The 25888-nt window shown below is 38.3% G+C and overlaps 1 protein-coding gene across 1 annotated transcript; it reads left to right on the top strand.

Moving 5' to 3' along the window:
* The first annotated feature begins 322 nt into the window (after window positions 1-322).
* On the top strand, window positions 323-24492 carry BUB1B (BUB1 mitotic checkpoint serine/threonine kinase B). Its single transcript, XM_035900106.1, has 22 exons — window positions 323-465; window positions 2557-2616; window positions 2863-3007; window positions 3931-4127; window positions 4218-4378; window positions 4468-4661; window positions 5931-6025; window positions 8198-8424; window positions 8716-8828; window positions 9906-10003; window positions 10289-10341; window positions 11133-11217; window positions 11614-11716; window positions 12772-13058; window positions 13991-14160; window positions 16256-16402; window positions 16574-16686; window positions 16960-17121; window positions 17840-17982; window positions 19517-19688; window positions 20054-20160; window positions 24273-24492. Exons 1-22 carry the CDS (start codon window positions 323-325, stop codon window positions 24460-24462), a joined length of 3165 nt encoding a protein of 1054 aa, XP_035755999.1. The 3' UTR covers window positions 24463-24492.
* The last annotated feature ends 1396 nt before the right edge of the window (window positions 24493-25888 follow it).

The following is a 25888-nucleotide window of genomic DNA, read 5'->3' as shown; positions in this document are numbered from 1 at the left end:
CTCAGGGGGAGGAAGGGAGCGTGCAGGTGAGGAGGGGAACAGCTTAATCTTAGTAACCTTTCCTGCTAACATCACCCGCCTGAGAGTCTTGATTGTAAAGCAGTGCTTAGTTCTTGTTTCATATAATACCCATAAAATGGAATTAAACGCCTAATCCCCTAAAAGTTGGGGTCGTAAATGGTATATGTTTTGCTACACAGAAAGCGTGTGGCAGCTCGGCTAATGACAGCCAAATCTGTCAGGTTTCAGGTTGGCATCCTACCGGATAGATCAATTTCTTACTGTTTTTGTTGTTAAGGCAGGGTTGAAAAGAGAGGCGGTCATGTCACAGGACTGCAACGATGAGTGGGAGCTGAGCAAGGAGAATGTGCAGCCCCTCCGGCAGGGGCGCGTCATGTCCACCCTGCAGGAAGCGCTGGCTCAGCAGGAGGCCTCCATCCACACCGCTGTTCAGCTCAAAAAACAGTGAGCAATGTTTTGATGCCTTCCTTCCCCTTTCTTCCTGCCTCCTCATCCATTTGTCTATGTCTTATTTAACTGTGCTAATCTCATGGGCATTAAAAACATAAAAGAACAGAAGTTTAGCAACTGCTGTCTATGCTCCTGTCACACTCTAGGTATTTAGGACTACTTGCTGTGGGTGCTGTACAGTATAGACTACTCTTTCAAGGTTTGCCATGGAGCATTTAAGCAGTAAACACTAAGGGGATTTCGTTGTGCTTTTACGTGTACTCATTAAGAAATATACGTATAGGTTACAAAGAGGAGAGTTTTTTTGTCTTTCCTACAATAATCTCTTGAAACGGTATTCTTAGGAGATAAATACTTCCTACTGTCGTAATGTAGGCACAGTACAGGTTTTTCTGTATGTCTTCTCTGGATTGCAAAGACACCTGAGTGAGCAAAGGCAGCTTGGGTTTGGTCTGTCTTGCACACAGTGTACCACAGATATGACTGTATAACTTCAAGGGGCATCTTGCGTCCCTAAGCTATTCAGTTAGATTTCTGTCCTGGTTTTGGCTGGGACAGAGTTAATTTTCTTCCTAGTAGCTGGTATAGTACTGTGTTTTGGATTTAGTACTAGAAGAATGTTGAATAACACACTGGTGTTTTGGTTGTTGCTGGGTAGTGCTTAGACTGGCCAAGGACTTCTCAGCTCTGCCAGGTGCATGAGAAGCTGGGAGGGGACACAGCCGGGACAGCTGACCCAAACTGACCAAAGGGCTATTCCATACCATATGATGAACTGCTCAGTATATAAGCTGGGGGAAGAAGAAGGAAGGGGGGGACATTCAGAGTGATGGCGTCTGTCTTCCCAAGTCACCATTACGTGTGACGGAGCCCTGCTTCCCTGGAGATGGCTGAGCACCTGCCTGCCCATGGGAAGTGGTGATTGAATTCCTTGCTTTGCTTGTGTGCGTGGCTTTTGCTTTACCCTATTAAACTGTCTTTGTCTCAACCCACGAGTTTTCTCACTTTTACTCCTCTGATTCTCTTCCCCATCCCATTGGGGGGGGAGTGAGCGAGCAGCTGTGTGGTGCTTGGTTGTCAGCTGGGGTTAAACCACTACAGTTTCTATTGTCTGATCCACAAATTTGCATGCCCTGTGAAGGCCAAGCTGACTTTGAAGAGTCTGCATATTGTGTCTGTACTGTGTTGTCCGAATTTGGAAGCACTGGTGTTTGTCATGTTGAACCAGCTGGGTGACTTCATGTGAAGTCATCAGGGTGTGTGAAAAGCTGTCCAGTACTTATTGAACCAGTGGTTATCAGCTGGATCTGTTTTTTTTTGTTTTTTTGTTTTTTTTTCCATGGAAAGCCATGGAATTATTGTACTGGGGTCTGCAAGAGGCTTCGTCCAACTTGACTCATGTTTGTGAGGTGTTGAACAGAGCCTGCCAAGAACAAGGGACTGCTTGGGGACCTCTACAGGATCAAGTTAGAGCCACTGCTAAATACAAGTTAATAATCTTGTCTAACTCAAGCTGCAAAGTGGTTTTCTTGATATGCTGCTTGAAAGTGAAGTCATCATGTTGTAGGGATGGATGATGCGTGGCAACTTAGATGTGTCTTTGCTATGCTCTCTGGTGCAGTTCCATAGTTGCCTGATCATCAGGCTTTTCCATCATCCTCTGTGTGTATGTTCCAACCTCCTCCTATGCTTAAATAAGGGACATTTCATGCAAAAATTAAACCTCACAATATATCTGTCTGCTAGGAACTCTTCATAACAGAACAAGCATTCTGTCAAGGGAGAGCATGTAAGCTTTGGGATAGTAGAAATTCTTGGAAATACCCTTTGGAAAGGTGCATATCTGTTCTTGTTAAATAATGATACATTTCCCAGCGCTTGCATTTTGAAGAGTGCAAAAGCTTATTTTTTTGATTCTTCTGGTCTCAGTAAAAGCTCAAGTCTAAATATATGTGAACTGAGCCTTTTTTTTTTTTGTAGACCTACAAAATGGTATGAGTGAGAGGGAAGGTCTTGGTTTACAGTGTAGAAAACATCTTTACAGTTATACGCATGTATTTATTGGATGTATATTTCTCTTTTTAGGGAGTTTGAATCAGAAATCCGATTTTACTCTGGAGATGATCCGCTGGATGTCTGGGACCGGTAAGTTTCCTTTCATTTCAGAAGAAAGAATAGAAAGGTCAGATACCCTTGTAAAAGTCTGGGGAAATATATTCTAATTTAATAAGAAACTCATTAGTCAAAAAACTGTTGCAGAATTTCTTTTTTTAACGTGTTGTGTTTCAATACTATGCCTAGGTTTTTTTCTAAATCTCCTTATGTTGTACAGAAACAGAAGCCTTTTATCTTGTTCAGAACTGACTTCCTGTGAATATATTCCATCTCTAGGTACATCAAGTGGACAGAGCAAACCTTCCCCCAGGGTGGAAAGGAGAGTAATCTCGCAGCAATATTGGAAAGGGCAGCGAAGGCACTCAATGAACAGCAGCGATACTACAAAGATCCCCGCTATCTCAATATCTGGCTCAAGTTTGTGAGTGTTTTGTGAATATGTCCTGGGTGCTGCTTTTTCTTGGTGCTTGTCACATCATCTGCACACAGTTAAGCTGGTTTTTGTAACAATAGGGTCAAAGAATGTTGTACAACTAGTGCAATATTAGAAGTATCTCTCTGCAAACATGTTACCTACTCTTGATTTCCAACTCTTATTTTCCATAGGATCTTCAGACCTTTTTTTAGGATCATTCAGTTTGGACAGCTACAAACTCCCTAAGTTTTGTTTTGGAAAAGCTAGTTTGAATGAGTAGAGCTCTATTATTTATTTAAGGAGAAAAGGAAGTGATTTAACGATACATTTTAGGTGTTACATCTGTCCTACCAGTTATTTCAACTTCTAACTGTCTTGTATCCACATCCTATGTTTAAGCAAAACTAAACTGAGTGTGTTCTGGTCTCGCCCTGTCTCTCCATTGCTGTAGGCTTTGTTGTTGTTCTCATTGTCTTAAAGCAGCTTTTCTCCAGGTTTAGCTTCCTGACCTGATTTACCAGTTCCAAAACTGATAAATGTACTGTACTTTAGATAGGGGTAAAATAATTATTCTCAGGAATACTAATATGACACAGTTCAGTCATTGAATTATCTCAGATTAAAAAAAAAATCTAAGAAATTACTGACTTAGAATATGTAGACTAGAATTAAGGGATTGGTAATAATTTTGACAAACATATACATGCAGTCAGAGGTTTTTCTTGTTGCTGTTATTCCTCTCGTACTGAATTACTTTTCTTTATCTTGTGCTCTGTGACATGATATAACTGTATGTCCTGGCCTTATGGCTTCTCCTGTAAGACTTGTATTGAAATCAGTGGGGTCTTGCAGGAGACATCAAAATGGAGGCATCAACTTGGAATCCTTTGTAGTCCAATACAATTACTGAAATAATTTGTTTTTTTCAGGGAAATTATTGTAACGAGCCCTTGGATCTGTACAGTTATCTACAGAGCCAGGAAATTGGCACAACACTGGCACTACTTTACATCACTTGGGCAGAAGTACTTGAAGCTAGAGGAAGCTTTAAGAAAGCAGATCTGGTATTCCAGGAAGGCCTTCAGCGTAAGGCTGAGCCTTTGGACAAACTCCAGTCCCATCACAGGTAAGCTTCCAGCTAAAGGGAAGAACTCTGTGTGCTTCAGTGCATATCTGGTACAGTGAAGTTTATACTGACTTCTCTGATTTTTCTCAGGCAGTTTCAGACCCGTGTTTCTCGGCAGACACTGCTGGGGCTTGAGGAGACTCCTGATGAAAAAGATATGGGTCTTCTGGGAGCTGCAGAACCTCAGAGAAGCTTGTTGGCAGATCTAAAAGGCAGGGGGAAGAAAAATTCGGTTGCTGAAACCACATATTGTTATTGGAAGAGTTACATCTTTTTGTTGTGGAGTTTGCACTTGAGTGTGTTATTAAAGCTTAATTTGCATAAATCTTTTTGCTTATAGCTACGAACCAAACCAGAAGCTTCCAGACTCTAACTTCTCAGCAGAATTCAAATAATCCAGGTTTTGCTGTGTTTGATGAAAATTCAGCTTCTGGACCTGAGATTCCTGTACTTACACCACAGTCATGGATTGCACCTCCAGTTCCAAGGGCCAAGGAGAATGAACTAAGTGCAGGACCTTGGAACTCTGGCAGGGTAAGGAGTCTCAAAATGGACTGGCAAAAAAAGAAAGAAGAAGGTGTGTGTAAGCTGATGACTTTTTCTGATCCCTGAGGTGGTTATTTTCTTTGTTTGTTTCTGGGTTTTTGTTGCCCTGGGGCTTGTGTCTATTTGTAAGTACAGACCTATTCAGGTTTAGCAAGCTGATCTTGCTAGAATAAGTTTAAAAAAACCTTGCTAGAGTTCTTAAATCAAGAAATTACAATTCTTGCCAACCAAAAAAATTGGTAGAGATAGCCTGCCAAACTGGATGACAGAAAAGGAGTACAAGAGGGAAAATGCTAGCTAAAGAAAGGGAGAGAAGCTAGGCATTAGTTAATTCTCTAAGAAAGAAGAGCAAGAGTTAAATTGATGTCATACAATACAGCCTGACAGAAGAACTCGTTGCCTGTCGTCTTATGAAAATAAGGCATGTGCAGCATTCTGCAAATCTGTTCTGAAGTGCTTGTGAGGAAAACAGAAGAGTGGAGATCAAAAGAATTGAAGAACTGCTGTATCAATGGAATATTTATCCTGACAAACAGGATGACAGAAAGCAGGTTCCAATGGCTTAAACTAATGCTGGAGACATGAAAAGAAAACAGCTGTGCTACAGGTGTTTAAGCTGTTCTAGAGAAATGATCCGAGACATTAACTGAAGGAAATTAATCCTGTGAAATCAAGTTAGTTTCATACGTCCTTAGATAACCTCCAGTGTTCCCCTATTCTTTGTAGATTAGAGGGGAAGATTAGAAAGTAACCGGATGATAAAAATTTTAGACTTTTCAATATAGAAGTTTTTTTAAGTGAAGCTTAGAAACAAAAACTAAGATGAAGGGAGGCAAGCAAATGGGCTGAAATTCATGGCAACTCCAGGAATAATTACTACCATATATGAAGCAATTTGATTAAGTGAATGGAAAAGTTCAGTAAATCACAGGTTTGGTTTAGCTGAGAAGAATGAGGAAGAATTATTAATGTAAAACTTCTATCAGTTGCCTGCTTTGGGCTGTTTAACACATTCATTCTGGTCCCCAAATGCTTCTGTATTCTTCTAATGTTTGTCTTTAGAGTTGTCTCTGTCCCCCCTTTAATAGAATTAATCTTGTAAAATTAATCTCAGAAAAGTCTCTCAGGTTTATTTTTTTTTTTCAATAACAAAAACTACAAAAAAAGCCAAACACTTGGAAAAGGGAGACTCAGAGAGTAGAGGAATGTAGAGTTTAAAGCTGTTTAAGCTGTTAATGTTAACTCTTCCTTCCCCAGCGTCCTCGCAGCAGTGCAAATTCTGGTATAGAGGTGCCCTGCCAGCTGCCCAATTTCACCCCATATGTGGAAGAGTCAGCTCAGCAACAAGTCATGTGAGTCTTCAGTTTGAAATGGGTGTTGCATTTGAAATTATCAAAGCTGCTTGGTAAGATTCTGACTTGTTTTGCCAAGTAGTCAAACCTCCAGATCTACAAGAATTTAAAAATCTGTCAACCTGGAAGCTCTTGGTATTTTAGCTTCATGCCAGAGGCTTCAGCAGAGGATGCATAAGGACATGGAAAGTATTTGACTATTGCTGCTCATTATGTAGGAGCCTATATCATATTTATATATGCTAATAACTCAGTGTGTTTACACAAAACCACAGTTACCTCTCTTAGGATGTTGTTTGCTATGAAAGCAGCCATGAATTGAGACAGGCTTATTGCTGTTTTCCTCTATTTTGGGAACTCTTTGCTCATTCTATCTGGAGTTTTATTCTGAAACAAGCTATCAAAGTTTCCATGACAACAGTGTTGCTTAGGTTATCAAGGAGTATGCTGTTTTGTCTGAAATTACCTTTCTGCTTGTCCTCTGCTCACTGAAATGCTGATAAATCCCAGGAGATGGGGTTGCTCTGTTTTGCTAGGACAGAGGAAAATGTGGTTTTTTGCAAAGCTGCTCACCTTTCTTTTTCTGTGGCTAATGATTGCCATAGATTACTAGCTCTAAGAAGGAAGTGGAAAAGAATGTTTGATGTTACAGACAGCTTCCTTGGCTCTGAACTGCATATAATCAAAGAATGTTGAAAGGTGGCTAACAGTGTGGATTTTTTCTGTGGGCTTTGTATGTTGCATGTGGACTGCAGAATGGCTCTGACCAAGGACCTATCATAATTTAGTTTAAGAATATGTAAAAAAATAAGTTTCTGTCTAAACTATAAGACTGTTTCTTGCTCCTGAAGGTCGGTGATGCCATAGAATTAAGTCTCTTGACATGCTGCTCTCTTGGATGAAGACTTATTATTTACAGAAGGAAGCATCCTTTTATACCGGGAAAAGGAAGGAATGGGTGGGAGTTGAACATCATGTTAAATTAGCTGCAAGCACCTTGAGCAGATTTTATATGTAGTTTTATACTATGTAGTTGGAAGTTTAAAGGCAGATTTTTTCTTCTGTCTTTGAGTCCGTTTCCTCATGATGACACGACTGTCAGTCAAATCAGTTCTGAAAGTGTTTCATTGAAATTGTGTAAACATGATGTAAATCATGCCATCATTTGTCACCTGGAGGTTTGGGTAGAAGGACCCTGTAGTGACCTTGGTAATAAGCCCCCACCCCCAGAAATAAAAGCTTTAAAAAAAAAAAAAACAAAAACAAACCAACTCCAACCATTAGGAGTGCCTATTTGCCTCCTAATCTCTCAGATGGTCTGGGGTTGTGAGTCCATTCACATGTAAAACGAAACAGATGTCTTGGAACTGCACACTGTGTTTTCTTTTGAACTATTTACCTAGACCACAGTTAATGCATTTTTTTAAGTCAGTGGTTTAGATCATCTTTTACTGAGGTACAGATAATTGCTGGAGTCATCTGGATTACTGGTGTCTGTAAAATTAGACAAATTCTGGTTCCTCTCCCCTGAAATTAGCAGGTAGCACTTTCAGAAAGCGCTTCCAAGCTAAGAAACTGACTGCTACAGGCTCCTTTCACTGTAGAGTAGTGGGGTTGTTTGTTTGTTTTTATAATGGGGCACTTAATTTCTGTCACTCAGCATGCAAAACCTTCTCCTTGAGCAAACTCCTCTCTTAATTGCATCTTAAATCTTCCTTTTTTTCTTAATCTAAAATGCCAGGCTTAATCTAGTCCAAGATCTTCCATTTTGAAGTCTCGCTGGTTTTTTTTTTTTCTTCCTCCTCCCAGATAAACTCTGCTTTGTAGGATAATTAGGGACTTGTCACCTGTGTGGTCACACAGATTGATGGAGCTAAAGTAAGTATAGATCCTGCTCCAGAATGCACAGCAATTCAGAGTATCATAAGAATTTTGTTTGCTTTTGACTGGGCCTTATTAAAACTTGAGGGTTTTTTATTACGCAATTCTGAGTTGGTATCCTTGCCTTATATATGCTATCATTCCATTTTTCTTGTTTGTTTCTTTTCAACAGAACAGAAGGTTTTCAGAATCTAGCTGTAGAATAGTCTAAAATTGGCTATTTTCTCTCCTATGCCTGCTTTTCTGTGTTAAAGTACATATAATCAAAGTAGTAACTGCATGTTTTTTCAGGACTCCCTGCAAAATTGAACCCAGCATAAACCGTGTCTTAAGTGCTCGCAAACCCGATAAAGAGGAGGATCCACTACAGCGAGTGCAGAATCATCAGCAGGACACTCAAGAAAAGAAAGAGGTGGCGATGTATTGTAAAGATAAAGTTTATGCTGGAGTCGAAGAATTTTCTTTGGAAGAGATCCGAGCTGAAATCTATAGAAAGAAAGCAAAAAAGAAAGCTGAGGGTATGATTCAAAATGGGGTGATGCAAGACTTTACAAGATGGAATTGTAAAATTATACTTACTTTTTATCAGCATACAGCTGTCTGTTATTGCAGCTGCTTTTCTTTTTCCGCTGGAATAGCTATTTAACTGCTCTGAGGTATAGAGGAAGGAACATATCTGACAGTTTTACGTGTAAGCCGTGAAACAGGGGAAGACGACCAGAGGTTTTAGCACCTTTAAAAAGAATTTAGGCTTTAGCCACAGGTTGCTTGTGAAATATGCATTGTGCCTAAAAGCTTTTCTTCCTTAGAGGAAATGCAGGCCATTGCGCAGAAGAAGGAAGAAATACAAAGGAAAATTGAGGAGCTGGAGAAGAAATTAAAGAAGAAAGAAGATGACAAGCAGCAAAACCTACTTGAACAAGTATTGTCCTCATTTAACTGTTCTTTTACAAAGGGCTACTATTTTAAGTAAAAGTACCAAAGGAGGAACAATATCTAATATGTTTCCCTCTGGCTGACACTTTTAAAACTTCTTTTGAAAGGATGCTTCACTCTAATATATGCATACATCAGCCAGTAAATGAATGCTCAGAGAAACTTTTCTTTGCCCCCACTTGTCCCCAATCCATATGCTTTCACTACAGCATGTAAATTAAGGACTTCAGGTATTGTTGTGTTACTTTACGGGTATTGTTGTCTTACTTAACAATCAGACAAGATACCTTATGCTAAGATATAAGCATCTACATTTTTTTTAAGTAAACATATGCCAAATGCTTTAGCAGTAGCTAAACTACCAGTGTGTTGGCAAAAACTGTTTAGATCAAAAGTCCAAAACATAGAACCATGCCAGCTACTGTGAAGATAATTAACTCTATCCCAGCCATGACCAGTACACAAAGCCACATATGATTTTCCTCTAAGTTTTATAGACAGTAGCGTGCTCTAAGTTTTGGGTTTTTTTCCTTTTCTATGCAGGCCAGTCTTGAGCAGAGTATCTTTCAAGCAAGTATACTTTAGTCTATCATTGCTAGGTAGTGTTTAAACCCCAATTTTCATATAGGTTGCAAATAGCAAGTGAAAGCTAAATATTTTAAAGCTTTCCTTTTCCCAGCTTCATCCCCCCCCCCCCCCCATTTTCAAAACAATACCTTAATAGTGAACATTGTACCTAATGAAATACAAAGTGTTGTGAATTTGATGTAAGCTATGTAACTGCTTACATATGTCTTTTTAATAGTTGCAGTATAACTAAAATTGATGAAAGTCCTATATGGTTGCAAAGAGTAAAATTATGCATTTTAACTACACTGAGCAGTAAGAATGGATTTTTTTTTTCATGCAAGTAAACTATGTACAAATAAAAATGGCTAAAGAAAATTCCTAATCCATCAGGGCTCTAATGACCTCCACAGGATTATCATAATGTCCTTGGAACCTTGTTGCGTGGCTTGTGATTCCATCACTGTAGAACCAAAATATGGTTTTGTTTCTACAGCCAACAGAGGTAAGAGGAGAGTCACCACCTTTGGGACACCAAGGATTTACTACTTCCAGTGCAGCAGAAGTTGGGGAGAAACAGCATCAGCTGCAAAGGTAATACAGGGTTTTCTTTGTTAGCAAATTAGAACTTGTAGAGAAAATTAGTCACGAGTAACTTGGATCGCTAACAGCTTGTTTCCACAGACAGAATGGAATATACCTGTAGGCATCAGCCTGTAACCAGGATTTGTAATTTGTCTCTATGTAATTTTGATTATTTGTCTGAGAGATCTTAGCTTCTTATAGCAGCATATGTCAGCTTGGCTTGCCTTTTTTACAAAGTGTACTTGTATTTTGTGAAGGTGTGTAAAATATAAGAAATGTATATCTTTTTCACAGTGAAGCCCAGGTCTCCGAAGATGTTCAACTACATAAACCATCTTGTTCTGAGGGTAAGTATTAACAATTTTTTACCATTAAGGCTGTGTTGAAGGGAAGTGTTCTTTTATATGAATAGCAAGACTGCAACAAATTAAAAACAAAAGTTAGGTGAATTAGAAGAATGAAAATGAGAACTAGTATTGCATGCCTTTAACCATATTCAGCAAAAGGCTGAGCATCTGAGGTTTGAGAACTGTCATTATTTGAAAAGACTTTCAAGCAGGAGAGTTTTTTCTTTTAATAGCTGAAGAGCTTTCTTCACGTTTTGTTATATGCAGTCTTACTAAAATTTGTAAAAGAGTTTAGCACTAAGTTTGATACTATTTTAAGTTGCCCTTTTTCCTCAGAGGATTTGGTAGAGGAATACAATCAGAAATTACATATTCAGTTTTGTTGTTGGGAAACGTGTGTGCTGAAGAAATTTATTTTTGACCTGAATTAACTGTCAACAGCAACAGTAGTCATCCAGTTTCTTGATGTATGCCCAGATGCACAAAGGGGAAACATGTTTTTAGACTCTGAGGATGAACAGGATGAGGCCAGACTTGGGGAAAAAATGTACAAATTCTGAAGTATATTCTGAAAAGCGCAAGCTAACTAACAAAATGTGGTGGTACAAGTGTGGTTCATTAACATGGCAAAACCAAGCCTTTTTTTAATAGGTTTCTTTAAATGTCAGTTCTGTGACTTCCTGCTAGGACTGGTATTTTTAAGGCTGTGTATTAAATGTCCTAAGTAATATTGGATACACTGTTGTGGAAAAACTGTTGATATAATAGAGCCTCTCGGATTTTCTTTACAGATGTAGGTCTCTTTCCCCCACCGGATCCTGCTATGCTTTTCTCCATATTTGATGAATCTTCTAGTTTGGCAAATCAGAATATAAGGTAGAATTATCGAGACCTGGAGTTTAGGGGGAGGGAAAACTGAAGTATCAAACCACTTTCTGTAGCAGCCGAAATACAGTACTGCTTCTTGTATGGATATAGGGTGGTTTTTTGTTTTGTTTATATTTGTACTTTTTGTTTTATTTCATTACTCTACTTGGGAAGTCCATAATGAGGAAATATTCTCCTGTTGTTCCTCCTCAATCTAGAACTGTTTAAGCTGCTATATAAACTTTCTTTGGTCTGGAGAGCTGTATGTATTGCGGTTAACTGATAGTTCTGTAGTGGAAAGTGGTAGATTGAAATTGTCAGTAGACTTAAACTTTTTAGAGGAATCTCTGTTGAAGATTGGATGCTACTCTAACAAATATTTAATGCAATGTAACTTTATCTTAGTTGTTCTGCAGATCATGCACAGAAAAGTGCCCATCGCCCTCTTGCTGTTCGTAAACCTTCTGATTCTGTAACTGCAAAGGAAAACATACCACCAGAAGCCTGTGTAAGGAAACCATTTACCAATATAGCACGTCTTCCTGTTGAACTGAGCGAGACTGGCTGGACTGACATGAGTGATGAGCAAGGCTTCTAAACTTGTCTAGCATGGCAATACTTGAATTGAGTGATGTTAAGGTTATACTGGAAATCTCGTGGGTTTTTTTTTTTTATTAGGCTTTAAGGTGGCTAATATGGAGATGATGGTAAGGAGTCTTCCAAACTTCAAGCAACTGATTAGTGGCCAGGATTACTCACACTGAAACCTTAAAAAGTTTGTGTGAGGAAGAGTTGCACTCTTAAACATTGCTTCCTGTTCCGTCCACTTTCTTGCCATGCATCCAAAAAAGCATCTTTGCTCCTGTGTTCCTTACCTGAAGTACCATATGCTTGATTCCCTTAAACCTTTGTGTCTTGTTTCCTAAGCTATGTGTCTTTGTGGCAGTTTTACAGATGTTTGTAAAGCTTTCAATAGAGGAGGTAGTTGCTGTCTCACCAAAGGACTTACTCTCACCAAAGTTACTGCATGCTGCAATAGACCCTTAGACTGGTTGAGTGAGAGGATTTTATTCTGAGATGGATTTTATGTGCAGCTACAATACGAAATACTTACCGGGGTTAAGCATGGTAAACATCATGCTGATTTTGGTTCTAGAGTCAGTCTGGAGAACTGTGCAGTTCTGCTTTACATGTTCTGTGTGTCTACAATGCCCAACATCTTGGTAAACATTTTAATGTCCTTATAATGGAACTGAAATGCACTTCTGGGGTGGTAGATATGAAGCAGCCTTTAACAGTTCATGGCAGCTCTGCAGCACTCTAGAGGGTAACAAAGCTACCCTTTCTAGCTGGAAAAAAAAATGCAACTATATTACATCTAGGGTTCAATTACTCAATTTGAATGAGCAGCATAAGTAGAGTACATGAAGACTGAGGGTCGGATTCATGTTGGAAGGTGGTGAGGTGGAAGAAAGGGGAGAGAAATATTCAGCTTCTAAATAAATAAAAAGAAAGTGGCATAAAATCTGCTGGCTTTTCACTGTCTTTTTCTGCTCTTTTCAGGATGAGCTGAATGGAATTGAACCTTTGACTGAAGATGCAATTGTGACAGGCTCCTACAGGAACAAAACCCTTTGTGCCAACCCAGAAGACACGTGTGACTTTGTTAGGGCTGCCCATCTGGCCTCAACGCCCTTTCATGGGGTGGTAGGTCAGAGAGTCTCAGCTCCTGCTTTATCACAGAGCATCCTGAAGGAAGACTGTCCAGAATCTAAGAGTGCACCTCTGAATCAGGAAACACTGGTTTGTGAGGGAGCATACAATGAAGCTCTGTGTGTAAATAAACTGAGGTAATTAATAGGAAAGTAACTTACACCCCTTTTTCTGTGTGTCTGTCTTTGGTTGTGGCTTTACTTTGCTGCTGCTGAAGAAATAATTTGCCAAAGAGATCAGAATATACTAAGACACCCATTTCTCTAGCTCAGGGTCCATTTTGCCTTGAGCAGATTTAAGAGACACTATCATGCCCACTTTTCAGCATTATTGCTGCAGGACTTAACTCCGTGCTGCTGCTTCTAAATAACTTACAAAGAAATTAATAAACACATACTGTCTTTGTAACCAGAGATTAAAAGTAGAATCATCAGTTCCTTTTCTACTCGTATGCTTCTGTAGTTATTTTAGTATCTAAAATGCATCTGGTGATTATAGCTTAGATCTGCTCTACAGAAAAGAAAAGCTGGAGAGAAGAAAAAAAACTGGCAACCAACCTCTTTTTTCTACCATTGTAAAAAAAAAAAAAAGCATCCATTGTATGGTGTCTTCTTAATTTAGACCAGAGTTTGATTTGCTAGCTGTTAGTATGTAAACAAGTATTCCGTGCTGAAGGTGTGTGTTTACTTGGCAAGTTCCCAGGGAAACCATGCTGATTGTAATTAGGAAGGAAGAGCAAGAGTTATTTCCCACCCGACCCTCCACTGCTTTAAAAGCGCTGTAGGTCTGAATTTTGGTAGCTGAGGATGTAATAAACATTCAGTATGTCTTCTGTTGTAGCAGTCATACCTAATGGAAGAGAAGATAAAATTAATCTGTAGACTAAGATTCTGAGTATAAACAATCATTGAATCTAAAATAAAGCTCTGACATAGCTATTGGTTTTCCACTAAGGACTTTAACATAAAGAAGTCTGGGAGAGCATAGTATCCTTTCAAAGTCACTAGGCTGGCATTATCTAGACACTGCATCTTCTGAAAGTCTGAATAGTTGATGACTTTATTTACAGCCCCATCATGGAAGCAAGCCTGGAAGATACTCGCTCGTCAGGTTCTTCTGTCTCCTCAGGATCTTCTCTTTCCTCTGTTACACAAATATCTACTATTAAAGACTTGCATATCCCTGAGAAACTGGAACTTGCTCAGAGCTTGCCTGCTGAAATGGTTACTGATTCCGGAGGTATCAGTGAAAGCATTACTGGTTAGTACTAAGCTGGGTTTTGCTCACAACTAATAACTTGCAGCTGTCACTAAACTATGGTGCTTTTGCTGTGCTTCTTGTATTCTACTCTGCTTTCTGTGTATTTCCCATTACTTTGACTAAACTTGTGTCTCCCTTGTCAGAAGCGGTAGTGAGGTATACAGTATAGTATGCTTGTCAATATCCAAAAGATGTAAATGTTACGGTGACAGGGAAGTTATTTAAAGTATTAAAGCAGGGAGTAATGAGGTCAAATTCTGAAATGAAAAATTTGGACTAGGTGGTAATGAGAGCTTCTAAGACAGCTTTGGCTTGTTTTGTCTTGATTTTTTTTTTCTCTGTAATCAGTCATATTGCATGTTCTCCTGATGTGCTGACAAGTGTCACGCTGAAAAAGGTGAATATGAATTTGAAATCTAGTGGAAGTTGCATAATTTTGGTTTTAAATTTGCGCTCAACTTTGCTGTAAACTATTGTGCTGCTTCACAGCATGTTTCTTTTTCCTATTGAAGAAAACAATACTGGTGCTTAAATAGTTAATTTCTATATTTTTCTTCTAGTCAGACCTCTTTTCTCTCTATTATAAATCTTTATATTACAGTTAGAACAGAAATGGTCACACAAAACCTTCAATATTTGGCTTACAGAATTAGGTTTGTGTTGCATGATGGTTTTCAAGGTGTTTAACCTGCTTTAATTCCTGTGATTTTGGTTTATGGTATTTTGATTAGAATTGTATATGTGAAAATTCTCAGTGTACCTACTCTAGAGAAGAATATATTATTTGTGTGCCTGCAGACTATTTTATGATGAAGCTCATCACTGAAATAGCTGAATTATTTTGAATAGATCTTACACACAGTTTTAATCCTGTGCACTAATATTTAGAGCAAGGTGAAGAATCTTTACAAATCCTTTTCAGAAAAAGAAGGCATTTGTTCAGATGTTTTAATGGTTCTTTCTTAAACTTTTGATCACTTCTGTTGCTTTTTTTCTTGCTTTCCGCACATCTCCCTTGAACTGCAGTTTTCAACCCGGATGTAGTATTTCTACTGAGGACTCATTAATGCTGCATAGAGCAGGAAAATTACTTAAGATGTCTGTCAGTTTATTCCTATAAAATATGCCAGTAAATTCTATAGGCTTATGATGGTAAAATATTGGAACACCTATTTAGCCTTTATTCTACAATGTTTCCTGGACCTACTTTGACAGAAGTACTTCCTGAGCAATATCTTACTGCAATGCTTTTCAAAGAAATATGACTATAACAGTAGGTGAAGGTACTCTGATTCTTACCTTTGTACTGCAAAAGCTTAAAATGTTGTCACCCATTACTAGTCATAGTCTTCTCAAGAGGAAGTTGGTAGAAGTCACCTGGTTCTGCTGTGTTTCATTCTGCCTGATCATTTGAGATCAACACTTTTCAGGCTACCTTGGTTTTGTACAGATGAACTCATCTATTGAATGATTTTTCTTTCTGTCCTATTATGCAGGAAGATAGTTACATGTAGGTCTGGGTTTATCTTACGTGTCTTCCAGGATTTAAAAGCCATGAAATCTTTAATATTGTAGTGAGCAGCAGAGTTGGAGTCCAGCTTTGTTTTCCTTTTCTTGCATAAAACCCCTGCTGTACTCAAAAAAGTGAATTTTGATAAAACTCTTCATTTAGAAATTATAAAAATGGTGGCTTACTCTGGACATACATTTTAAGAAAGGAGTGTTAATTTTCAAAATGAGTGTGAATTCTGCTGTGGCTGAGCAGTCATACCTTATCTAATTCAGAGCTTTGTCTCTTGTGAAAGATGTATTTTGCATGACGCTACAGTAGAATTGTTGAGGCCTCACGATGAGATAGTCTGTAAGGCAGTTTCAAAGATGAGTGTTAGACTTGCTGCACAGAACTAGAAACTATAGCTAAGAGATTAATTGGCTTGCTGAAAGGTGATGCAGTAAATCAGTATGCAGATAGAAAGTTTCAATAGCCAGGTTACTCTTTCTTGACAGATATAATCGAGTCGTAGAGACTCAACACCTAGTTTCAGCTCATCTGTTTCTGTTCCTTGTCTTCTAGGTGATGATGTAACTCAGTTCTTGTGGAGTGCTAAGCAACGTAAAAAGCTTTTGGATCCTATGCTAAAATCATTGGCTGCTTCTCCAGGTTTTCATTTGGAGACTGGTGCTCTGCCTGTCATGGAGTTTGAGAAAGACGTTGAGCTAGGTAGGTATGCCAGGCTCCACAGTGCAAGGGATCTATTAATGTTCTAACTGGTTTGAAATATGCTTCATGTTCAACCTCACTAGTTTTATGTGGTGTAGATGGGGAATAACTTGAACAGCCTGGGTGCATATATTTGCTGTGACAGCTCATGAATGTAAACTTTCATAACAGGAAATGAGACTTACTCTATCAAATGGGAATATTTGACCAATGAAGAATACAAGATGTTTTTTGCCATTCTAGCTAACTTTCCTCAGCTGGATGCAAAGGGATTTGCAATAAAGGTAACACATATGATGGTTGTTATCCAAGAAGTGTGAAATGTTAAAATCTCCTCAGCCAATATAAAGTACATTTCAGTCTTTCTGAGTTCTGTGCATGAAGTTTGCTACTTCACATCCTCTTTGTAATTGTTGATATAGATAAAAAGTTTCTGACGGTGGAAAATATCTTCCTTGGTAAAGTAGGAAGGAAAAAAGAGGATGAGAAGAATATGAAGATGAGCAACTTTTGCTTTATTCCAAAAATAAATGTTCTTTTTATGTACCTTTTTGTAGGTGTATTCTCAGCCTGTGCCTTGGGATTTTTATATCACACTTCAGTTACAGGAGCGTTTGAATACTGACTTTGACCAAAGCTTCAGTGAGAATTGCAGCTGTTACTTGTATCAAGATGGCTGTGCTATTTTGCACAGGGATATAAATCACTTCACGCTTGCGGTCAGTACAAAGTACAAGTGTAGAAGACATGAACTTTTGCATAGGTACCCTTAGTGACTTTAGCTTGTCATTATGCTCGCTGCTGAAGATAGCTTCACGTGTTTAACCCTGCAATCTAGATCCTCTGTTTTTTGTTCTATCTATATACACAGTAGGACTGTCTACTATAGCCTTAGTCAGAGCTGGTTTCTCATTCATGTGCTTCTGAGAGACAAACTTCAACCATTTTTTCCAATTTTCTTTATTTATGAGTAATAAATGACCTGAGCCAAGAACTACATGTTATTCCACAACAAGGTTTGCACCTAAAACTCTTGTTTAACTTAACGTCGTTCAATGAGTTCCACTCTTCTAGTCTGCCATAGGAAGTTCATAGCATTTAGTGTCTTGCTGAAGTATTTACATTATAAATAAAGCCTTGTAAGTGCATTTTGAATTGCTGCATATAAATAGGATACAAATTAAATAGTGATTTCAGTCTTCTGTTCAATTTCCTCCTCCTGATCTTTTGTCCACTTCTGTATAATAGTGTCTCTGAAGTGCTTGTGGTGCTTTTAATTCTCGCTGGGCTGATCATGGGCAAAATCTGATTATACTGAATTTAGGGTAGGGCTGTTATCTCTGTACAGATGAGTAAGGAAAAAAAGGTGAGCTATAAATATTTCACTTAATCCAAGGTAGAATGGCATATAGATACATGTTTATTCCCTGTTTTCAGGATGTTATGCGTGGCTGTAAGTCCATGACAGAGGAAGTTATCCTACTGGTTGTTTACAATCTTCTGGGTGTGGTAGAGAAGCTCCACAAAGCAGAGATTGTCCATGGAAATCTGAGTCCAGAGGTGTTCTTTCTGGGAGACAGGTTTGTCTCTTTGTATGAATATGGGAGGATATATAATACTCAGTTTCAGCTACAGCTCTTGTGCTTTTGTAATTTCTCCTCTTTAGTTGGGGTACTGATACTGCATTCCAGTGCTTTTAGGCTACAGTGTATTTTGAAAATAGTGCAAACATTTTGTTTAGGAATAAAACTTTCTTTTGTTTATTTCTTCTATAGAAATAGTATACAATGATGTTGTAAAACTTAAGAAAAACATTTTGTTTAGTATGTTGCCTGTGTTCTCAAGTTTCTACTTTACCAATGTACTGGACAGCTAACTGGATATTGGTAAATAATTTGCCTTCTGGTTTTACATACTGAAAAACAAGAAATTAGAAGATAAAGGGCAGATGTGACTGGAATATTCAGACACTCTTAAATAGATAGCTTAGCTTCCAATACAGTCCAGCTTATAATGATGCACAGATCTAGTTTTGCTCTTTAAGCTCTTTCCCATATTGTGTTAACAAAGTCGCATATCCCTTGAAATGTGATCTGTGAACTAAGTGTGGGAAGATAGTAACTTTGGAATGTCTAATGTGTCAGATATAATTCCATTAGAGGAGATTAACTGAGGCTGTTCTTAGTCTTCACTGATATGTTAAAAATAGCTATTAACTTTAAATGTACTTTGAATCTACAGTCATCTAACACGTGCACCCCAATATATTTTATTTATAATTTATTTACAGTTATTTATAGAATTTTATTTATAAATAGTTACATACGTGTACTGCTGAAGTTCTAATATTTTCTTCACACACCCCACTGGATTGTCTAGCACATCCCTTAGGGTGCACGCATCCAGTTTTGGAAGTCACTGATCAGCTTGATTGGACTTTGATATCTCCTGCTGGATTTCTCTGTGGCGATTACAAACTAAACTAAACTGCCAAAAAAGTTATGATAATGGTGGGGTTCTTTTAGATAGCAAAAACTATCCTAGGACAAGTGCATATGAATTACAAAATATATCATACAAATATGTAAGAAGAATAGTAGTGAGAAGTGTGATCGGTTCATATTGTTGGCTTGGCAGTACGCTGTCGTCTGTACAGATACACTTAACTGCCCTTTCTGTTTGTCCTCCCCAGTGCGTAGACTAGGAAAGATTTCTTTTTAAAGTATTATGAAGTATTTTAAAGTATTATGAAGCTTAATTCCTTCTTGTATAAGAATTCTGTGATCTTGAAGGAGAGGGAGAAGTGCTAAATATTATGCTATTTTCCCATTCCACCAACTGTTTCAGATAACTGACAATTATCAAAACAGTGTCATCCTTAACTGCTTAGCGTTTCCCATTGCTTACTCTGGAGATACCAGCATCATCTCTGAGCTTCAGGCTGCCAGCTGGTTCCCCACCCAGGGCTAGTCCTTTCAGCAGTAGTTCTCAAGCTAACCATCAGAGGGGAGCATTGACATAGCTAAGACTCACCTTTATTGCACTGCTAAATTTAATCTAAAAAACAAAGAGTTTGTTGGATTGTTTTGTGCTTCATTTGTTTCCTCTGCTCAGGATCTGTGATCCCTTTGCTAATGATGAGAAGACAAGAGCTCTGAAGATAGTGGATTTCTCTCATGCTCTAGATTTGAGATTACAGTCTCAAGTAAGTTTACCCAACAGCTTTCCAATATCTCGGACCCCTCATGGACAACAGCTTCTGGCAAAAAGTTCTCTGCCTTATCAGGTGAGTATCTATGCAGCAGGACATCTTGGTTTCTGTGTTTCCTTTACAAAATCTCTCAAGCTATACTCTGCAGCTGTGGAAAGCTCTGATCAATAAATACTGAATAAAGAGAATTTTTCATCTGATTAAATCTCTGGCATTAAATGAAGGGACTAACAGTGCTGTTGGGTGCTTGTGACTACTGTATTTATTTAGAAACCTAGGATAAGGCCAGAATTTTACCTTTTGACATTTTCTTGCTTAGCAGCTCTCTGGAAGATTCTGATGCAAAGACCAATTCAGAGTTAAATGTGTAAAAGCACCAACAGTAGAAATCTGTAGTGGATTACAGAAGCTGAACTTTCTGATGCTTGTTGTGATTACAGGTAGACTTGGTTGGCATTGCAGATATAGTTCATTTGATGCTGTTTGGGGACCACGTCCAGGTCTATCAAGAGAATTCCATCTGGAAAATCAGCCAAAATGCATCAAAGTAAGTCCTTTTGCAGAGGAGGCTGCTGGGAAAGAACAGACTTCTAACTTCACTTTCTTTACAATGGCACCATCTTCAAAGCTTAGAACACAGAACTCAGTCCTGTTGTTGCCAAAAGCATTTGTTCTGTGAGGACTCGCGCTTCGAAGCTACTAGACTTGTTCATCGTATAGCAGCCTTACTGCTGTGTAGGAGTCAATTTTAAGCTCAATGTGAGCCCAACAGTCCAGTTAAGATGATCTTGCTTTTTCCATCCTTTTAGACCAGACTGCTTTAGTCTATCTTTTTACTTGATAGACCAAGCTTAGAGAAGTTTGTAAGTGGGTGGGTGGTGAGGAAAAAAATTACATGAGCATGTTGCTTTAGAGATGGAGATTATTTGGTTTTTCTGCCTTTTTTTCATTCTAGGTTCTGTTGAAGGGCTACTAAGACACTGATGCCAGGGTTCTGTCTGTAACAGCTGCAGAAACAGAATACGTGCAAAAGAAGGAAAATAATTTAAAATTATAATTTAAGATGCATCTGCAAGCAGCTTCCTTTTTGGAAGCTGCTGTTTGTCCTCTGGTATTAATTTCTACTGTTCTTTTAGCCACATGTTTTGGCTATAAGACTACTCTGCTTGCATCTACCCTTTGTTTGTTCTTAGACTAAACACTTGTTCACTTTTAGTTGCATCCTGCAGAATTTTATGCCTTAGCATTTCATACTGACTTTCTAGCGTGCTCTGCTCATGACAAATTACTTGACAGCTATCTGCATTTGGGATCGTGGTATGTTAGCTACACACTCTGTGTGGATATACTTCTATAATCATTGTTTTCAGATAACCTACTACCAATCTGGGAGTTGTCCAGTTCCCTAGCAACCTGCATTACTTATACCTCCTAGTTTGTTGTATTCAACCTTTGAAAAAAATCTCGTTATCTTAAGCTGTGTACAGGGGGAAAAACTTGGCATATATCTGTTTTTCTATACTGTTATAGACAATAGCAATAGTTACAAGGCTATAGCAGGCTTCTGCTGCATACTCACTATTTCTTCAGAAGATCAACTTACCAGGACTAGGCTATAAAGAACAGAATCACCAAGGGTGATTGTTCTCTGAAGAGATGAATATCAATGATGTATAGGCTGGCAGTAAATACATACCTTATTGCATTTGTTTCAGAAATACAAAAAAAAAAAGGCAACAAAATCATTGATGGAGACTCTAGTGACAGATATTCTAACATTACTTACCTTTAAGCTAGGTAAGTCTGAGCTGCTCTGAAAACTAGGACTCTCTATATTAATTTCTATGAGAACATGAACTGTTTTTAACAATATTCTGTTGGGATAGAGACACAGATTTCTATTAAGTATTGCCTTTTAAAATATTTTTTAGTATTTATTGATTTTTTTTTTTTTTTTAATTCTACAAGAAATTAAATTGAGTTACTGCAGATGAAGCCACACAAGGCCTGAGTTGGGAAGGTTGGAACAGGGTGTTGGGGACCTGATCATGATGTGGCTATGAGAAAAATGGCAATAACTGTCTGGATAACTGGAGCAAGAGGAGCTGAGTGGCAGGTATTTGTCTGAGTTTGGAAGAATAGGGCTGGCTTTTATGGGGAGTTTGGAGGGGAGGGGTCAACTGGAAAGGAATTTCAGTCAAAGCTGGGGACACTGGATGGAAAGAAGTAGGATTCTGGGTAGAGGTAGAACTTGTAGGGAGACTTAAGTAGAAGGGGAGTGAGACCTGTGAAGGGCTAGAGGAGACTAAGGAGGCAGAAGGTAAAGCCTGGGCATGAGTTCTGTGCAGCTGGAACTGAAATGGCTCATTGCTCGCTTGGGTACATCAGTTCATAACTTTGCTTTGGAGTTGGGAGTACAAATAAGGGATTTCCATTTTCCATCCTATCTTCTGCTTTGCTTCTGAAAGTGTTATAGTCTTATTATTCATCTGCTATACTTATTTTTAATATCATGAATTCCAAGAAATGTTTGTATAGGTGATTTAGTTACATGTTATACTGAAGTCTCATATCAACAGGGCATTTCATTATGTGGGAATAAGGAATCTGCACTGAATCTTTTGTCATTCACACATTGATCTTTTAGTGTGTCTGGCTCTTATTTAACTGGTGACATTTCCTCCAGTCAATTTGAAGCTTTCAATAAATTCTCAAGTAATGTCTGACAAGCAAGTTTCCTGCTGCAGGGAGTCTTCATCCACCAGAAGGGTTTGCACAATTAAGCACTTCCGTGTGAGAAGATTCAGTTGATGGAGATTAATCTTGTGCTTTATCCTCTGAATACAGCCATGCATGGCAATGACACTTGCAACACCAATGAAGACACAGGATTCTATTTCCTGTTGCTTTTAGTAATTCTACTTTTCATTTGTAAAGATCATGTTACTTCTGTCCTTTCTGCTAAAAGTTCTATAAGTGACTTGGAAAGTGGGTTTGGATTTTTTTTTTTTCCCTTTGGGGGTTGGTTTTGCTGGGGGTGTTTAGGTTTTTTTGAGGGTTGTATTGGCAGGATAACTTTCTTAAAAGAATGTTCTGAAAACTTAGGCAGTAAAAAATAGAAAGAAAGCTTCTTACTAAAAGGCTGACCAATGTTAAATGCAACAACTGTGACCTCATTATCTTAGGAAAGCTTTGAAAAAAGGACTTAATTATTTTTAAGTATTAAACAAACTTAAAGATAGTAGAATGACTGGTAGAGCTGCTACTTTTACTACCAGTTCAACAAAATAGCAAAGCAGTAGGGAATTGGAAGGCAAAGCATAGAATTGTTCTAAGGCCAGTGGCACTCAGTAACAGAACCCTGACAGAATGAATGCAAAGCACTTAAGTCAGTGTTGTATTAAAGACTTCTGGGAAGGAAGAATGTGAATTCTGATCTAGTGGGGTTTTTTGTCTTTGAGCATTACTATAAGGTTGACAACCTGTTTTTCAGAGGAAGGAGTTTTAGCGTCTTACCATTATTAAAGAGTGGATTTGGAAACTACTTTTACTTCCAGGAGTGTTTTTAGTTTTTTCATTTTCACTCTACTGTTTTGGGAAAATTCATCTATGCAGGCTTATGTGAGGTAGTTCTATAGAAGCTGTGTTTGAATTTTTTGGACTATTTTTGTCACTCATAACTCCTTAGACATCCTTACCAACATGTAACTTCTTCTGTTACGCCTCTTGGTCTAAGCCCATGGAGGAAATGGCCTCAAGTTGGGGTTTTTTTTGTTAGGTTCTGTATGACTTCATTATTTTAGAAAATATAAGAGTTACTAGTGTAACAGTACAGGCCAGATTCCTTCTGACACTATGGCTACTGCTGTTCCGTGTGTCACTTACATAAAGCAGAGGTAGATAATTTGTTCAAAAGCCAGCGTAACTCCTAGCTTGAGGGAGAAAAGTGCTTCAGTAGTCAGAAGCAGCACGGTCTACGGACTGCAATGCAAGACTGAAGAACAAAGGGTTAGCTCTGATATCAGTTTTCTGAGACTTTAATGAGTCAGTTAACCTTTCTATTCATGTTGTGTGGGTATATCTGTGAGACAGATATTAATTGTCTTTGAAATATTACCTATGTGAAAAGCCTGGCAGTTGGAAGGCAGGGGAAAAAAGAAAGTAAAACTGGCTGTAAACCACTTTTTTTTTTTTATTATTATTTCTCTTGCAGCCTTCCTTTAATATTGACCTGTGAACTTAACTTGTAAATGGGGGAATAAGATTTACCTCTATCCCTTATTCATGAAAGGAATCTGCCAACTTTGCTGGTTCAAAGAATGCTCTTGATAACTCCTTTTAATTTAAAAGTGCTGTGGCTCAATGTGAATGGTGATAGTGGTCAGGTACACTAGAAGAGGCATCTGTAAAAACAGTGGTTTTGATAGACCTGTGAAACAGCCTGTCTAGTTACTATCCAGAAGCCTACTGGAGAAAGGGGCCCACATGTATAAACTTCACAATACATTCCTAATTTTCCTTTACATTTACTCATGTAAGTGAAATTATTATTTCAGACTTGGTTTTCCCAGGGTGTTTAGTACTGAATACAAATGGATGTCTTGACAGACATGTTGTGTATGCATACTGTTTCACTGAAAACTGCTCTGTTTGTTTTAGGACTGTTGACAGTGATTTCTGGAGTAAACTTTTTGGGAGAATTCTGAATGCAGATGGTAAGTCCACAGTGCCTCTGCTGAGGGAGTTAAGAGAGGAAATAAGTGACATGTTTGACAGCTGTTTCCAAGAACGTCTTTGTGAAGCCTTAGCTGCACTGGGAGAAACTTTCTTCTTGGAGAACTTGCTGTGATTTCATAGAGGACAAATACATTTTGTATTAGAGAAGAATTTGTTGTTAACTTTTTATTTATTGTTTTTCAAATGTAAGTGTGAGTAGTGATTGTAGCAGTTTCTGCAATACTTCACACGGGACTCGCTAAAGTATCTTGATATTGCATCAGTGCATGGATAACCTCCTAAGCCTGCTACATGAACTAGTCTCTGTCTGAGCAGTTTGCTAGAGAAAATTGGTTGTCATAATTTCCCCCTCGCCGCCTTGTATAGTTCCTTAAAAATGTGTTTAATGCCTAGCTCACACTGTAGTCTCTGAAATGTCTTTGTCCTAAATTTAGTTGGTCTTTTAATCAGTGTTTCATCAATAAAGCTGTATTTTGATAGCAACTCTGTCCTATTAAACGTAACTGTCTGATGGTTTCAAAAGATTGGATTTAGCAGTCATGCTGGAGTGCTTCTGCCTGACTGGGAATCATTTGTGACTGCTAGATACAAAAGACCCTCATTTGGTGGTAGCTTTTGTAACCACACAGGACTTCCTGGACACTCGAACACGACTTGCATGATTCTATTTGGAATGTGCTCTCATGGATGATTGTCATAAGAAAAGGTAGATGAAATCATGAGTGGAAAAGATGCATATTTAAACTTTTGCTTCTCAGTGCAAGTGTTTTATTTACTTTTGCAAGGGCTAGAGTTACTGACTGTCAGAAATCTCACTGAAGTCTCAGTTTGCCATACGTGCTGAAGTGTTTGCAGGTTTTTGTGGGAGGTTTTGTGCATGTATATTTGTGTTAACCTTTTATGCACTGTATTATTGAAACCAATGCAAAGTCTTCATTTTATTAAAGAGAAAAGAATTTACAGGATCCAAACCCAAGGTGCTACCTACGTACCTTAAATGTAGAGGAACTTCTCAGACTCGGGATTTGCTTCCTCACAGCTTCTGCTACGTATGAAAGTGAGTGTAGAAGACTGCATCACTAGTAATATCTTCTCCCTATAAAACCAAATTGACTTTAAGTGTTTTTTCATTTGGTTAAATTGTCCAGCCATGGTTCTGTCTGATTCTCCCCTGTTTGTGTTATCTCTAAATTCTGCTCTGGAACTTAATTCTGTATTTTCTAAGTTGCTACAAGCCACCACCTTCTTTCCTGTTGTTTCTGTGTATGTCCATTGCTGCTCCTCTTGCTCTGACCTGTGTTCTTTTTGCTCTTTCAGATACCTAATGCCTTCTTTTATAGTCCCTTCATGAAGACTACATACTCCTGTAATTCAGGAATGGGACTTAAGTGCGCTGATAGAAAAGCTTTAATATCTAATGTAAACCGCTGCTGAAGAATTTTTTGGTCTGTTAATGCCTCAGATAATGCTTCTTGTAATACAAGTCATTAGTTGGTCATCTATTCTGCAAGGAGATGAAATAAATAATGATCTATCTC

Source organism: Egretta garzetta, unplaced genomic scaffold (assembly GCF_000687185.1).
Source record: "Egretta garzetta isolate BGI_Z169 unplaced genomic scaffold, ASM68718v1 scaffold658, whole genome shotgun sequence".
NCBI lineage: Eukaryota > Metazoa > Chordata > Aves > Pelecaniformes > Ardeidae > Egretta > Egretta garzetta.
This window is presented reverse-complemented; position numbering and strand designations above follow the sequence as displayed.

Coding starts and splice junctions, on each gene's coding strand:
- BUB1B (XM_035900106.1), top strand. CDS start 323: ATGTCACAGGACTGCAACGATGAGTGGGAGCTGAGCAAGGAGAATGTG. Junction 466..2,556: donor GCTGTTCAGCTCAAAAAACA/GTGAGCAATGTT, acceptor TTCTCTTTTTAG/GGAGTTTGAATCAGAAATCC. Junction 4,662..5,930: donor GACCTTGGAACTCTGGCAGG/GTAAGGAGTCTC, acceptor TTCCTTCCCCAG/CGTCCTCGCAGCAGTGCAAA.